This window comes from Pangasianodon hypophthalmus, chromosome 27, assembly GCF_027358585.1.
Source record: "Pangasianodon hypophthalmus isolate fPanHyp1 chromosome 27, fPanHyp1.pri, whole genome shotgun sequence".
Lineage (NCBI taxonomy): Eukaryota > Metazoa > Chordata > Actinopteri > Siluriformes > Pangasiidae > Pangasianodon > Pangasianodon hypophthalmus.
In genome coordinates, this window is record NC_069736.1 from 8,396,745 (window position 1) to 8,413,558 (window position 16,814).

The 16,814-nt window shown below is 36.7% G+C and overlaps 2 protein-coding genes across 3 annotated transcripts; both read right to left on the minus strand.

Annotated features, from left to right (window-relative positions):
- Positions 1-83: 83 nt before the first annotated feature.
- atp5l (ATP synthase, H+ transporting, mitochondrial F0 complex, subunit g) lies at positions 84-3,810 on the minus strand. Its single transcript, XM_026922086.3, has 3 exons — positions 3,652-3,810; positions 3,064-3,224; positions 84-284 (listed from the first exon to the last, which is right to left on the minus strand). The coding sequence occupies exons 1-3, from the start codon at positions 3,701-3,703 to the stop codon at positions 186-188; spliced, it is 312 nt and encodes a 103-aa protein (XP_026777887.1). The 5' UTR covers positions 3,704-3,810; the 3' UTR covers positions 84-185.
- A 1,603-nt stretch (positions 3,811-5,413) lies between these two features.
- nherf4b (NHERF family PDZ scaffold protein 4b) lies at positions 5,414-15,915 on the minus strand. 2 transcript variants are annotated; one of them, XM_026922069.3, is made up of 12 exons: positions 15,802-15,915; positions 15,234-15,277; positions 14,170-14,197; positions 13,837-13,898; positions 13,390-13,601; positions 11,706-11,910; positions 9,670-9,806; positions 9,034-9,238; positions 8,489-8,685; positions 7,874-8,113; positions 6,388-6,615; positions 5,414-6,313 (listed from the first exon to the last, which is right to left on the minus strand). In XM_026922069.3, exons 3-12 carry the CDS (start codon positions 14,181-14,183, stop codon positions 6,260-6,262), a joined length of 1,554 nt encoding a protein of 517 aa, XP_026777870.1. In that variant the 5' UTR covers positions 14,184-14,197; positions 15,234-15,277; positions 15,802-15,915; the 3' UTR covers positions 5,414-6,259. The 2 variants fall into 2 exon arrangements, with proteins under 2 accessions (XP_026777870.1, XP_053086540.1); XM_053230565.1 differs by lacking the exon at positions 14,170-14,197 and having other exon boundaries at positions 15,802-15,914.
- Between the last annotated feature and the right edge of the window lie 899 nt (positions 15,916-16,814).

The window sequence follows — 16,814 nt, forward strand, 5'->3', positions numbered from 1 at the left end:
TATTTTTTAATGGCCCAAATAAAAGTTTATATTATTAAAACTGTGGTAAATCATCATCCATCATTGTACTGAGCAAATACAAGTTTTTTGAACAATACATATTTATTTAGTTCCTGGATTCCAAGAAGTTCAAACTGGAAACAAAGGGCTTAGACAAAGAAACAAGAAACAAGGACAGTCCACATTTACACGTCATATCCCACAATGCCTCCTTTTCCAATGATCTCGCCAATGTAGAACCACATTAGAACTTCTGCGGTGACCAGACCATTCCTCAGAGCGTCCTGTGGAAACGAGTGAGATTGTTAACATCACAGTTTAAAAACCTTTTAACCCAGTCACTAAGCAAATTATTCTTAAGCTCCTTTTCCACAGTAACATGCACACGTATTCATTCAGAATTTTAATTCCTAGTGACCCATAAGTGAAGCAGAACACAGTTCAACCACAGAGCTGAGCAGCTGAGGGTTAACAGCCGTGCTCACAGACCCAACAGTAGCTCTGTAGAAGCCCTGGGATTTGAACATCCAGTCACTGGCACAGAAACTCATCTAATGCATACATCATCAGTGTGAGCTGGTGGTCTGAAGCAACAGCAAGCACAAGTTCTGCAAAGTCGGCAGAGCAAGTGACACAAAAGAGGTGAGCAACTTTGCTTCTAATTTGCATAAAGGTAAAGTGGTCACTACCAGTGGAATCGATGGACAGTGAAATGATTTACCCAAAATACAACATTTCCAGTATTTTCTTCAAATTGGTCTATCAAACATCAAGATGTTTTCAGCTCATTCTGACACTAGATGATTGTGATAGCAGTGATGCAGTGATGCATTGGATAGACAGTGCTCTATTCTCCAACTCTTTCTAAAAGCATTGGAATGCATATGAAGTGGGCTAATAAACCCAACAAGGCACTGCACGGGGTAAAGAATACTCATAACGCACTTTGGCATTAGATTAGGCAGGAAGGTCATCATTTCAGACACTGGGTAAGCTATATGGTTTTCAGACACTGGGTAAGCCATGACCACTGGACAACTGGTACTTGCTAGCTACATTACTTGCAGCTATATTACTTGCTAGCTACATTAGCCAGAGGTCCAGTGAGAAGATACTTTTAAAGAAACTACTACCGGAACAAATGTTGGACACCAAGCATGTCCTCCCAGCTTATGGACTAGAATAGGGGAAATTTTGTAAATTTGATTTTTCACTGAACTATTCCTTTAATTTACTCATTACAGTCCTCCTCTCTTAGGAGTACACATTTGTATTTCCCCAGCCTTTGTTAGGAGCTATTTACAATGATGAGGTTAAGTCCAATCTATGAAAGAGGGGAAAAATGAAATGTCACAGCAAATAAGTTGGCAAAAAAAGGCCAGGTAGCACAGACAAAAATAGTTTCTGATCCAGTGCTTCTGGTTTGCTAATTATCTGCATAAATATTCCTTTTATAACAGGAAAACTCATTTACTAAAACAATGTAATGTCCATGTATAATCAATTCCTTGGATAAAAATTATGGTGAAATCGTGTTTATCCACTTTTTATTTTTATTTGTTTGTTTTTGCACTTTTTTTAAGCATTCAACAGGGGAACATTCACGTCATTTTACACACTGGTTTGACTTAAAGCCAGACTGCTTACTATCTTTAGTAATTTTGACAATGTGACATCTGTACAATTACGCACTTCCATACATGTGAAGAGTGTTCTTAAAATAATCCCAGGAAACGGTATTTTGTTACAATTATGTGAAAGTCTTGCATTAAAAAAAAAAAAAAAATCACTGTGTCAAACTCTGATTTTCATGATTACCACATATTTAATGCGTTCAATCTATTGTCTTGTCTGCACAAAAATAATATTCTTAAATTAAATCTGCAATTCAATTAGTGTTTATTTTCGGGGTGCAACACAATGTATCCGTTTAGTGTTATAAAAATATAACAGAATATTTCATAATATTGTATTTGGAGTTAAACCAGAAGCAGGTGTGGCCCAAATCTAAACTGAAGGTGTTTTTTTTTTTTTTTTAAAAAATTACATTAAATGCTACGTAATTACATTCCTCTTTCAGCTGCTCCCGTTCAGGGTCACCACATTGAATCACCTGTCCGCATTGTTGATTGTGGCACAAGTTTACGCCGGATACCCTTCCTGACGGAACCCTCCCCATTTCTGGGCTTGGGACAGGCACTGAGAGTGCACTGAGAGTGCAACCCTCCAGTGGCTGGAGTTGAACCCGGACCGCACCGTATGCTGGCCACTAATCCACCAGTAAACCTGCAAACCCCACCACTATGCCCCCAGAAATAATAGCAATTTGGAAAACATAATTTTATTCAACTCCTTAACTCCTACATTTCTGTGATGCTGGGACAGTACAAAATTCCTAGTCAAAACAAAGTCCTTTAAGACAGCATTTCATTAATTACAAAATTAATTATAATGAAATGCTGCTTAAAGGACTTTGACTAGGACTTTCGAAACCCACATGAGTTTCATTTAATAATGATACACAAGCTCATGTTTTAAATTAATTTAAGAGTGGAACATTTTAAAAAGGAAATGTTAACCTGAAATTGTATTTGAGTCAAATAAACAAAGGCATATTAATTTTGGGAATTTTGAGTCAGTTTGTATATAAATATGGTTTTATTTTGGAGCTCAGTAAGGCCACTGAACACAGACAGTATAAACACGTATCTGTACTTCTATTCAGCAACATAGAACATAACATTGATCAGAAGGTCAGGGGTTCAAGCCCCAGCACTGCCAAGCTGCCACTGTTGGGCCCTTGAGCAAGGCCCTTAACCACATCTGCTCCAGCGGTGCTGTATCATGTCTGACCCCGCGCTCTGACCCCAGCTTCCTAACAAGCTGGGATATGTAAAAACACTGCATTTCACTGGCTCTATACTTGTACTCTGCACAATGACAAAGCTGAATCTAAAAAGATCTAACCTCTCTAATACCTTCTGTTCACTAAAGTAAAGAAAGTGCAGAAGAAAAGAAAGGAGGACCAGCTTCCAGGAGGATGTGTGGCTGAAGTGTGCTCACCCTGACTGTGGTCTGAGCCAGACGGCCAGCCTGGAAGGCCTTGACGAGGTCCGACACTCCGGCCACTGCCTTGCTGACCTCGGCTGGAGTAGGTGGCACCAGCTCCACACGGGCATAGTACCAGAAGGTCGATAGCCGGGGCTTCGAGTAGCTCACAGCGGCTGCAAAACCGGCAAAAAACACCCAAAATCAGTACAAATCATACGCACAGTGATCATTAGCGCTGAAGTGCCGCTGCTCAGCAGTTCCTTCACGTCATTCATATAGAGATTCAGGGTCCTAAAGCCGACTTTAGTGTATGTATATATTTAGTGTATATAATATGACTTTAGTGTGCTGTAGCAATATTTAGTTAGCTAAAGCAAAAACCATACTGACAACCAGTAAAGTGAGAACTGTATAAAGCTATGAACGTCCGTGTAACCGTTAACAGAATGTGTTTTCTGTTAGCAAGTTAGCTTCATGACATCACTGACGAAGCGGCCATTACTTATCTACAAGGCAAAAGCACACTCCCTTCCTAGTTAGCCGAATAATTATTGTTGTTGTTTTTTCCCTAATGTTTGCTTAGCTCACAAAAAATCTTACCGCCAACCAAAGAGGGTACTTTAGCAACCAGTTTCTGTACCGCCTGTGCCATGGCTTCTCGATATGATAACCTGCAGCTCGGCTCTCAGTGCTACGGCTGCCCCTTCAGTGAATGTCACCTACACGGAAGGACCTCTGCGGTGAGAAGACTAAACAAGTGCCTGACCTCAATTCGCAACGCGCGTACAAAAAAAAAAATAAAACAAATGCTGGAAAACTTATTTAGTTTTATACACAAAATAAAAACAATATTTATCTGAATTGATTTAGGGATTTAATTAACAGAATAAATTATGGAATTTTCTTATATTGGAAATACGCGCTCAAGAAATGGGCGACGGCATATCATTGGCCTACTAACACAGCGGTGTAGAGTAGAAGCGATAAGTTCCACAAGGGGGCGCCTTCCGGGTTTAAAATGGCTAAGCCAAGTAAAGATTTACCAAAATTTCTTTTGTTAAAAGCTTAAATATGTTAATGTAGATATGTAATTATAATGATCAGAGAATAAAGATGATATATACGAAGGCATCTTTCTGGAAAATTTCATTTTGTGTAAATAAAATGTATCTACTATTATAATCAAATTTATCAAGGTTACATAAAGAGTTGTCAAAGATCAATAAAATAAAGTGGCAAGATGAATTTCTTCCAATTCTCCCTTTCAAGTCTAGAAAAAGATCAACCCAGAAAGAATATGTAAATGCACAAAAGAAAAATAACTGTTCTGTGATTGGTGTCCTCCTTCACAAGCATGCATGCATCACTCACATCTAAAAGGGTAACATCTATGCAGTATATTTAAAGCAGTTCTTTTACTTTGTTATCAGGAACATGCTTATATAAGAGTATCCAGATTGAGTTCCAGTTCTGACTTTGTTGGACTGATCATTCAAAGGTTCCTACAGGAATCGTTGCTGTGGTATAAAATTATTCTTGCATTTTTTAATCTAATATTTTAGCATCATTGACAGTAATTATGAAGGTCTCTAAGGAGTAGTTCTCCATAAATGTGTGATTACCCTTAGTTAAAAAAAAAAAAGGATGAAGGAAAAGCACTAAGGCCAGAAAACTGCTTGACAGTAGCCACCGTCAGTGCAACAGTGTTTCCATTACAGTGGGATTAATGTAATTGTTTACAAGTCTTATAAAAAGCGAGTGATTGTTTTTGCAAACCAAAAAACCTCAGACAAACACCATCAATCATGATCATTTGTATTAAAGGTTTTCAGTGTTACTTTGTACACAACCACTCTCATCTTGTGTAATTCCTAAGAAGGTTGGGAATCATTGAAAAACTGAAGAAAATGCTTCTGAATTGTAAAACCAACCTGACTCTTTATTAAACATATTCTCTTAAAAATAGTTTAATTTAGATAAAGAAAGAGTTAAGTTGGTTTTACAGTTAACCAACTTTACTCTTATACATATTCTCCTTCATCTAAATTAAACTATGCCTTTGCATAGAACAAAAAGTTACAGCACTGAATCATCTTCATATTATGAACCTTGTTATATAATATGGTTAAAGTAGAAAGGTGTGTACCGGTGATAAGAGACTGCATAATGTCTTACTATCTTTAATTCAAATCTAGACTTTTACCATTATGCAATTTGCTGGTTGGAAATCATTAAAAAAAAAAAATACACAGGTGAAATGACAAAAAGAAATGCTGTATTTGTAATGAGTTCCAAAATCATAAGAAAGCTATATTTATAAATGTATTAAAATAGGGTTTTGAAGGTAAATTACCATATCATATGCAAGAAAATTCATTTTTTTAATGACACAATTTTAAAATGCTAAAAACCACACAGTAGTGCATTAAAGGTCTCGCCATCTGCTTTCTGGAGTCCATCCCTGAAACACTGGGTGTGGAATACACCCTTGATGGGAAGCCAGTCATTCCCAAGGCACCATGCACACACACATACACACCTAGGGGCACTTTAGCATAGGCAAACCACCGATCTGTTTTTGAGAGGTGGGACGACCCCAGAGAGGAAAACCCTGCACAGACTTAAACAAGGGCAAATCATGGCGACATTAAGGATTTCAATTCACTGCTCCTATTTTGTATAGACTATAGAAATTAACAAAATGAAATACATTGTGTATGGAAATTAAGTGTTTTTAACTGCAGGAATTCTTGGAATTTGCTGGAATGCACTGTGTAGATAACATATAACCTTTATTGGTTCAGACAGAAACAGCAGCAATTTAAATTAAATATTTTTTACAAATTCTGTGTAAATTGATAGTAAGGTAGGAAGTGTGACAGAATAAAGCATAAGTAGTGCTTATGCATTTGATTGATTATGGTTTTTTTTCATGTTTTCATGTTTTGTTTTGACAGAGATAGACATTGTGGTGAATTGAGTAGAATATCTGATAACAAAAAGTAGTGTGCATGTATTATTTAAAAGAATAACTAAAATCAGAGCAGCAAGAAAAGAAGTAATAAGCATTGCTTTGACAAAAATTGCCAAGTTTTATTTGGGGACTCAACAGTCATCTAAACTTCCACCCAGTGATGTTACACATTTCCCAGCATTGTTGTTCCATGGATCCGAATGCTTTTCCTGAATCCTCAGGAAGGAACTTGCATCACTCGTCAGGAGCTGACTGCTTTGTGGGAGATGAGCTCTCATGCTCCTGTACCTGCAATAAATAAATTCTTGTATAATATCTGGGTGTAGGTTTTGTGTGTTCGAGTAAATTTCTGTAAATCATACCTCCTCGGAGGCCTTTGCTTCTTTTTCAGTAGTGATGGGCTTTCTAGTCTTTTTCATCCACTCATAACCTGGTCTGTCTATCACTAGCAAAGAGAGAGAGCTGCCTCCTTTCTTCATGAGCAAAATCACGTCTTCTAAACACAGATCCTCTACGTTCTGTCCATTCACCTCCAGCAGTACATCACCCTGCAGGAGGCCAGAACTTTCTCCTGGACCTCCAGGTGCCACCTGCATAGAATAGAATAGAATAGAAGTAAGAACTAAAACACAACAGGGCATGCTGTTCTAGGAAAATAATTAAGGGTGGTGTGATGTTTAGCACCCCAAAGTTGCTTTTTTTTATTTATTAAAGAACAGGTTATGCTTTTTATCTGTTTATAGTTAACCCTTTCATGCATAAATTATTTTAAATGGTATACAGATTCTTCAGATTTTTTTATTACTTAATAAAAAAAATTACTTTATTCTTTATTACTTGCATGTCATTTGAATTTTGACTTCTAAATACTTATTTTAAAAATACATATATTAAAAAGTAAATGGATTATCCATGTGAAGGAATACAAAAAAATGTTTTAATAAATAAAAATGGTTAACATGCTGGCTTAAAATATTTAATGTTGATGACAAAATTATAGAAAATATGATTTTTTTTAGCAAAATGTAATAATATTCTTGGCAAAATTTATGTAGTTTAGGATCATTGCATGATGCAGCTGGTTTTGAATTAAAGAAACAACTTTTAATAAGTTTTTATATGTTTAATACGTTTGTTTTGGGGGGTTTTGAGGGATTTTGCATAGAAGGTTTATAAATATATACCAGAGACATGCTGCATTGAGAATGGCAAATAGCCTAGAGCCTTACAGAAATCAGGATAGTGATTTATGTGAAATTACAGTAACGGGCTTGAGTGATTGGCAGGTGATTTACATTTATATTTATTCATTTAGCAGATGCTTTTATCCAAAATGACTTACAAATGAGGATTTTTTTGATTATTTAATATAAGATTTATATCTTATACTTAATTTGACTGACCATAAGTGTAGCCACTATACCAGAAAGGGTTAAATGTAGTGTGGAATTTCTGTGAAACAAGTTAGGTCCTGTTATCATGAACACATTGTTATAAACCTTGCAGCTGGAACTATTGTTCGAACAGTGCTGCTTTAGAAAAATAAACAACACCATCTGACCATTCAGATTTGAGCATTCAGCAGTGCTTTGCTATAATATAATATAATATAATATAATATAATATAATATAATATAATATAATATAATATAATATAATATAATATAATATAATATAATAATTATAGATGATGACAGTAGGTTATGTTATCTTTCTGTTATGTAAGTTATATTATCTATTATTCATCTGTTTCCTGTGATTATCTGTGTCCTAAAATCTACTGATTAAATCTTTTCTATGTCTGGCCAAAGAAAGCACCTATTAAAGGGACAGAGAATTGCTCTATACCTGGTTGATAAATGTGCCAGGTTTCTGTTGGACCCAACCCAAATGGAAGCCGAATCCCACAGGGCTTCTCTGTAGCTCACACAGTCTTGGTCTGGGCTCGACTTCCAGCTCCTCCTGGGCTTCAACTAAGGACTCTAACAGCCTCAGAGCTTCTGGACTCTGTTCATCTGGAGTCGGCGTTTCCTGCTGCTCCTCTCCAGAGGAATGATCTTCACAGAACAGCAGGGGAGACAGACCCAGCTGAGAAAATATTAAAGAAGACAGGCGGGAATACATAAATAAATTTAACCCTCAATATCTAGGCTTTGATATAAAGTCCAGAGCACATTAATGGAAATTTATATAGTCATTAATTAAATTTTTAAAAAATGCGCAAGCTATGAATAATAAAATATGACAAAATAAAAGGCACAATAAATGCGGTGGCTAGGTGAATAACTAATATCTCATATGAAACATATTTTTTGTTTAAAAAAATCAAAAATAGTAATTGTGCATGTGCAAATGTTTTACCTGCAGTTGTATTACTGTAATATGGACCTTAAATAATTGCATAACATATAATATTATAATATATATTATATATATATATATATATATATATAACTCACCCACCTTAGTGTAGAAATTTTGGCCTTCTAGGGCCATAGTGGTGAAGCTGACTTGAAGTCCACTGTTTCTGATTTTGCTGACAACTTCTTCATGAGACAAATGATCAACAGACTCCCCATTCACCTCCAACAGGATCTCTCCATCCTTAATATCTGCCACTTCTGCAGGACTGCCTGCATCAATCTCCCGCACCATATGAACTACACATACACAAGCATATGGAATGAAATATTATGACCAACCATAACTGGACACTAATGACAATCACTATCTCTGTGTTTAACCTGGTTATTTCAGGTCACACCTTACTGATCACTCCAGACCCTCCATTTACATTTCCAACAATTATTCAGATATTCATATTAAATATTGCGATGCATATTGTGTCTAGTGAAAATGTCTTTAAGTATTATCATGTGGTATTTTTGCCATATTGCCCAGCACTACTTATTACTATAGAATTTTAAAAGCTGTGTCACATGAAGCATGATGTAACACAATTATCACAATAACAATAGTGCATGCATGCTTGAGTGATTCTCTGGCACCTTTGCGTCCTGTTGATATATTTTCATGCCTAAGCAGGAAGCCATAGCCATCTGGCCCCTGTACCAGATGCACTCTTTTGGGTTTGTATGGCATGCTCGGGGCATCAGCCATGGCTGGCACAATGGCCATCTTCCTACGGATGTAGCTCTTCTCACTGTTGCTGTCTATCACCAGCACGGTCATGTGATCAGTGCATTTCTTCACCTAAACAGAAAAGGTATTAAGCATTAGCCATTTGAGATTGTGGCACTGTGCTAATGTTTGGACAACTAAATGAGCTTTGTACAAAAGGTGTTACAGCAAGGTACAAGGTGTTATTCAGTTACATAGAATATGAAACACTCATTTTAATCCCCATTAGGTCTCTGGATTACTGATTGGAAGACTGTGAGTTTGAATCCTGGTAATGCCAAGTTGTAAATGCTGGGCCCTTAAGCAAAGCCCTTAAATCTCATCTGTTCAGATCAGCTGTAGGCCACTTTGGGAAAATAAAGTGTCTGGCAAATGAGTAAATGTAAATTTATGCACCGTACTTTGGAGCAATTTCAATAAGTAAATTGTTGTAGCACCCAGTTAGTCTCTCACTTGTAGCAAATCCTAATTATGTTATCAAATAAGCACTTATACATGCCCACCATCTTGTTAATAGCAGAATGCGTGAGTTCAGAAGCCATGGCACCATTGATCCAAATCAGCCGGTCTCCTTTTCTCAGTCCTGCCTTCTCAGCAGGGCCTTCTGTTATTGTGCTTACAGAGAACTTCCCTTTCTCACCTACAGAGGGCACACATTGCATAAAGGTAATCTGGCACATATTAGACCTTCTGTATGACCACTGTCATGCTTTATATATATATATATATATATATATATATATATATATATATATATATATATATATACATACACCTAGGTTAAAGATATTCAATCTCAGTTTTTCACAACCCACACATTTCATGTTATCATACATTTCTTTTGGCATGTAGGGCATCTACTTTGTTCACATCAGAGGTCAATTTAAAAACAATCGCTTAGAGACAGATTTATTTCAGAGTTAATTCACTATATCAGAATCCCGGTGGGTCCAGAATTTACATACACCAAGCTAACTGTCTCTTGAAACAGTCTGGAAGATTCCATCTGGTTGGCTAATTGTCATAATTAGGAGGAAATGGGAGCTGGGAGTTGGGAAATGGGAGCACACCTGTAGCTGTTAGGGCCTACAGTTAGAGACTTTTTACCCTTGAGACCATGGGAAAATCCAAGCAACTCAGCCAAGACCTCAGAAAAAAATTGCTGTATTTTTCAATCACTGTTCTTGCCTGCTTGACTACTACAATCATCTGACATCTTTTAGAGAACCACAGTAGAAATAAAGGTATTCGCTGTATTGTCTTTTTATTCTCAACAATTTTAAATACTTGTAAGTTCTGGATAAATGGAGTCTTACATGTGTTTTATATAATTATTAAATACATCTGTCTATATCTATCTATCTATAAGTCCGGTTCCTCCTTCGGAGCAATTTCCAAACAGATAAAGGTACCACGAGTATCTGTACAAACAACTGTATGCAAATATAAAAATCTTGGGACCGCACAGACACTGGATTGTTTAGGAAAGAGGCACAAATAATTAACTTCCAGGGATGAATGAACTTTGATCTGAAAGGTTCGACTGAATCCCAAGACACCAACAAAGGAACTGGTGAAGGAACTGGAGGCATCAGTTCCCAAAGTAGAAGCCCCTTTTCTAAGACCAGTATAAAAAAGCCAGACTGAGGTTTGCAGGTGATCACCAGCCTTTTGGAGGAATGTTCACTGGTGAGAAGAAACAAAAATTGAACTGTTTGACCAAAATCAGTGGTATGTATGGAGGAAAAAGGGTGAGGCTTTTAATCTGAAGAATGTCAGCATCATCATGATTTCAGGGTGTTTTGCTGAAAAAGGGACTGATGCACTTCAGAAAATAGATGGCATCATGAGGAAGGAGGATTAATCTGGAAATACTGAAGCGGAACCTCAAGACATCAGTTAGAGTGTTAAAATTTGGTCACTACTGGGCTTTCCAGCAGGACAGTGATCCTCAGCATACCTCAGTTGTAACAAAATGGCTTAAAGACAACAAAATGAAGGTATTAGAGTGGCCATCACACAGCCCTGACCTGAATCCTAAAGAAAATCTGTGGACTGAACTGAAAATGCATGTTTGATCAGGGAGGCCCACAAACCTGACTGAGTTACACCAGTTCTGTCAGGAGCAATGTGCAGAAAGTATTGTGAGAAGCTTGTGAAAGGCTTCTGCAAGCATTTGATTCAAGTTTGAGCAATTAAAGGCAATTCCACCAAATACTAACAAACTTTATGTAAACTATTGATCCACTGAAAATCTGATACAGTAAATAAAAGCTGAACTAAATCTGTTCTATTATTTGGAAATGCTCTCTTATGGAAATAAAGTAGGTAACATGAAATATGTGGAGTTTGAATGTCTTTAGCCTAGGTTTATGTAAACTTTTAGCCTCCATTGTACCACTAAAGCCTAAATCTTCCACTGACATAAAACCAAAGACTGATGCACTGTGTAGCATTGCAATACACTCAGTGTGAGCATAAAGAAATATAGCATATAGGGTACATATTCTGTAAATATGGCTCCTTAAGGGTTACTCACCCTCCACCGGATGGATGCTAAAGCCCAGGCCGCTCACATGGTTTCTGATGATATGGCAGAGACGAGGAGGCTTCCACTCCTCACCACGCTGAGCTCTGCACAGTTCCTTCAGGTTCCAGCCCTGAGCCACAGCCTGCTCGTATTCATCACTCCTCAGCACCAGGAGGCACAGCTGAGGCCCACTTATCTGGATCCTGTGGGCAGCCTGCAAAAAAACGAGACAGAGAGAGAGAGAGGCATTAGAGCAGAAAGGAAAGACAAAAACCAAAGTGCTGCTGAAGTTAAGACTGTTGAGACTGTCTTAGCTTGAAATGAAATGCAAATCGGTTAATGTTTATGTTCTGTTCGGGCCAAAATCAAAATTTTATATTACATTATATGACTTATATAATGTTATATTTTCACTAACAGTGGAACAATACTTAAAAAATATTTTTCCAACATAAAATGTCATATACTTGGCTCAGTTTCTCTAATGATTAACCAAATCTCTATTGTAAACTTCATGTTCACATTCCAAATAACAACATTATAAATTCACATAGTACAATCACAAAAATGTAATTTTAGTCACATTCCGTCCATCACCCAAGTGTGTAAAAACCTTGAAACTTTGAAAGTCTTAAAAACTTGAAACTAAAAACCTTGACAAAAAGTCCCTGACAACATGGTATCAAATGTAAAAAATTTTTTTAAAAAATAAAAAAAACTCAAGAAACACATTAAATACAAGACATGCATTATATATCCCTAACTACAATTTAATTATTACTAAGCGCTATAAAAACCCCTGCCTGATCAGAACTATGTGGGTGTGTCGGATGTTTTTACATTTATAACATTGTGAGATTTTATTATACAAAGGTGAAAAACATTGTCAGAAGCTGTCTTGTGCTCAAGTGAAAACAAGAAGTATTATTGCTATTATTATGTTTAATTAAACAAAAGTATAGCTTGCCTACCATTTTACAGCACTAGGTGTCATGATTATCTCAGCTATAGTGCAGCCATTATCCTAATTCTCATTCCTTTCACCCGTAACAGAAGTGTGAGGTATAACTACACACCATTACAACATATATATTATTACAATCAAACAGCGTATATAAAAAGTTTAGTTTTTGTGGTTGGGGTAAAAGGGGAGCTGATATAAACAGATGGCTAATTCTGATTGGTACTTTGGTAGGTCTGAGGTCACCTCTACCAAATATAGTCCAGTCCAACTCTAATTCTTCAGAAGAAGACTGCAGAAAAAAGAAAGTTAGAAATCTCTTAACTGTAGCAATTGCAATCGGTGGTAAATTCACCACAGAGGTTATAGATAGAAGCTACACTAAGAAGAGATGAGAATAAGTAGACATTGGTCATACAATGGAGTGTTTCCCTACTAGAAAAGGTCCCAAGTGGAACCTCTTTAGGAAGCTAAGAACTCTAAGATCTTGAAGGTACTTATTTCTATGGGTCAAGGACAACGCATGTGCAAAAGACACAACACAGACTTTAGACTAAAACAAGTCTGAAAAACACCAATTCAGAAAAAAAGAATAAAGGTCCATGCTACAGTACTAATATGAAAACACTACATTCACTGCTAGGTTGTGGAGGGATAAAATTGCTGTATTCCAGATATCTTTCTCAACATGTGCAGCTGACCTACATGACCTCAGGATTCCTGTTTTCTCACCTCCATATGTTCAATGTCATCCACAAAGTGTTCATTGACCTCCAGGAGACGATCCCCATCCCTCAGTCCACTCTTCTCAGCCGCCCCCAATAATTCCACCTGCCTGATGATATGACCTGGTCGTCCTTTCTCCAAGCGCAGATGGAAGCCGAAATTCTGGCCCTCCTCTCTTTTCAGCACACACACCCGGGGCAAGGGGCCACTAAAATTCCCTACAGGTCAAGATTAGTCTTAAATGTGGTATAGTAAATATAGTAAATATAGTATAACAAGCTGTTCTATTGTATGATGTCTAATGTTCAATTTAATCAGAATTCAAATCAGATATATAAGGAGCAAAGATCATGCATTTACTTTGCCATACGAAAACAATAAGAGTCAAAGCAAAAAATTGGTCGAAAGAGGAAACAAAAAACCGAAAACAAAAATTAACTAAACTTTACATACCTGCATCTTCAGAAATCACCATGGCTGGATTGTCTACTCCCTCCTTCGGATTGAAGACGAATCTGTTTAGCACATATTAAAAGAAGAGATCATGCCTACGATAAATGCTCATAATCTTCATACTGAGAGCCAATGAAATAAAAAGTGGTTCCATAAAACCATAAAGCAGTTTGCTATCATCACAATCACTCTCTCACACACACAGGCTGAACATTATACAGTAAGATATGTCAGTATGTCCATCCCCATGCCTGTGCAAGAGGGTTCAAAGTTGAATCTTAAGTTGAATATGTGTTAGCCAGTGAACATAAAAAAAAGTAGGTTCCAACTTACGCAGTCAATTCCATTGCATTTCCCAACACTACAGTAAAACAGAAAGACTAGTGACTAAGAATAGGGAAATTATAAGAAACATAAAGAGTTAAACTAACCACAAAATTATATTACAATCTGCAAACAAAGGACACTGCTCAGGGACCAGACATTTAGTAGTTTTAATAGTATTACATTTCACTGTGTATGCTGATCCTAAATCAGTCTATCTGAACAAACATGCCTCTCGAGCTCTGTATAACTCTGACCTGCCATGCAACTTCCTCATTGGCTGCTCAAACTATCCTGAATGTCATAAATAATCATGTGCCAGGCCACATTTCTATAAGCTTTACGATAATATTCTGTCTCTCTGTGGTGTGTAATGTGTCCTATCTGTTTCATAATGGTTGCTGTGTGAAATTCTGACTAACTCAAGACAAAGAAATTGGAAACTTCATGTTCCTACATCAAATTTCTGTTCACCTGAACTAATTTTCCTGTTCATTGACCAAAGAATGCACTATAAGATCTAAAATCCTGCCCTGTACAATTTGACAATTTTAGTTATTAATGTAATAGTCAGTTTCTCTTGGAATTTCTGTAGTAAATGACTGTAGAGTCCAAGAATCATAGGTGAAGGACTTTTACCTGTGTATTATGACATAACAATGTGATTACACCTTGCAAATAGGCTTCCAGTTAAAATGGGCATGTTTGCGTAGAAATACATGAATTCTTGATGCATTTGGAGACATTAAATTAATTTTAAGGATCACACATGACAGAATTGACAGAATCTTTGTAATGCATCACAAAAATATCAGTAGCAAATCTGACTGTCCCAACAGAAAACAACTGCTAGTTGCAGTTTTTTCTGAGGCTAGATATGATGAGAGAAAAACACAGAAATGCACAGAGCTCCAAAAGTTGTATCTTAAATGTAACACACACTTGCATGTGTCCAAAACAAAATGCTGTATTCATTACACTGTGTTAACTCTGCAATTCAGAGATATTGCATCAAAGTTTGACTGACATTTAAAGCAAATAGAAAATATATTTAACCTATAGATCGATCTAACCTTTGTTGATCGCTGAACCCTCAATCCGCTGAAATAGGCAGGGCCTGAAGAGAAAAGATTGGAGTAAACATCAAACCAACCACTATTTATAGTATTATTACATAAAGCTTAGCAGCAGCAGCAGCAGCTGAACCTCCCTACCAGTAAAGCTAAAGAGGGGAAATTTGTACTAATATGAAGTGATTGTAAATGACATTGGATGTGAAGTAATCATAGCATCCAAGGTTCCCAGTCATCAGTTTTATCTGTTATCTTCTGTAAAGCGTAATAAAACTTTCCCATTGTCAGGATAACTTCACTCTAAAATCAATGTCTAAAATAAGTTACATCATATACAACCTAGGAACATCATGCTGACACTTTGTTGAAACGAAGAAACAAATGTACTCTCCCCATGAATATTTCATGAGGATCTGTAAGAAATTAAACTATCAAGTCAATACTAATAATACTGAGCCATGCAGTACACAATAATGATGAGAGGATAGACAAAAGAAAAGCAACTCATGGCTCACATGCAATGATAAAAGTGGGCTAAAAAAAATTAATAAAAAAGGTATTAAGTTACCTGTGGATTGAGTTAGTCTCATAATGGCTGGAATGTGTGTGCGTGTGTGTGTGTGTGTGTAATGTGTTCCCACTATCTGACTTCAACAAAAGCACCTTCTCTTCCAAGGCTACACATGGAACAAAGCTTCATTTAATGGTTAATCTTGCTTCTCTCTCTCTCTCTCTCTCTCTGTCCCTGTGTGTATATTATTAATAAGGGAAATGCCGTATCCCACTACACACTCACACACATGCACACACACACACACACACACACACACACACATACACACACAAAACCTAAACATAAAGGCCAAAGCTGGTGTCATTTATTGTTTATTCCTCTTACTGGAACAGGGTGTAATCATAAATCACAATAAATCAGACTAACAGCCTTCAAAGCTCTTCAACACTGGCTGACCTGCTGTACAAGTCTTCTTTCTTTTTTCTTTCTTTTTTTTTAGCAAATATTTTAACATTCAACATTTACATTTCTACAGGTTCTGATAGCTCAATGGTTGACACAATGGAGTTTTAGAGTGCTTAAAGCTTTATTGTGAAATAAGTAAAATGACTTCGGTTGTAGAAGAATTTTTGATTAATTATCTAAAGAACTTGCGAGCTCTGCTAAAGATAATAATATCAGAATAAACAGAGTTTGTTGCAGTTTTTTTTTCTTTCATTCCTTGTTTTGAGCATGTTGCTACTACTCTGAAGTGGCCTTGATGCTGTTATTACAGTGTGTAGACAAAGCACAGAATGTACAATCCCCCTCATAATTGAACAGAGCTCAGATTATAACACTTCGAACAGTAATTTTTAATTTTGGTTTTGTTTGTGGTCATTGAAGACTGTAGTCAGTGATTCAGAACACTACAGGAAAGCTGATACAAGAGTGCTAGTTGGAATTTTTGAAATTTGAATGTTGAGTACGCTAGGGAAATGATCTGCTATGGAGATGGTAACCACCTATTTACATTGGCTCAAAAGCATTTGGATACCACTGGTAAACTTAAGGAAGTTCTCTGGGTT

What these genes read in the sequence shown, in the direction of transcription:
- atp5l (XM_026922086.3), bottom strand. Translation starts at nt 3,703, where the DNA reads ATGGCACAGGCGGTACAGAAACTGGTTGCTAAAGTACCCTCTTTGGTT. An exon ending in AGTACCCTCTTTGGTTGGCG is followed by an intron (nt 3,225 to 3,651) that starts GTAAGATTTTTT and finishes CCGGTTTTGCAG; the next exon opens with CCGCTGTGAGCTACTCGAAG. An exon ending in TGGCTCAGACCACAGTCAGG is followed by an intron (nt 285 to 3,063) that starts GTGAGCACACTT and finishes TCGTTTCCACAG; the next exon opens with GACGCTCTGAGGAATGGTCT.
- nherf4b (XM_026922069.3), bottom strand. An exon ending in ATGACATTGAACATATGGAG is followed by an intron (nt 11,911 to 13,389) that starts GTGAGAAAACAG and finishes GTTTTTTTGCAG; the next exon opens with GCTGCCCACAGGATCCAGAT. An exon ending in CTGGCACATTTATCAACCAG is followed by an intron (nt 6,616 to 7,873) that starts GTATAGAGCAAT and finishes TATTCTATGCAG; the next exon opens with GTGGCACCTGGAGGTCCAGG.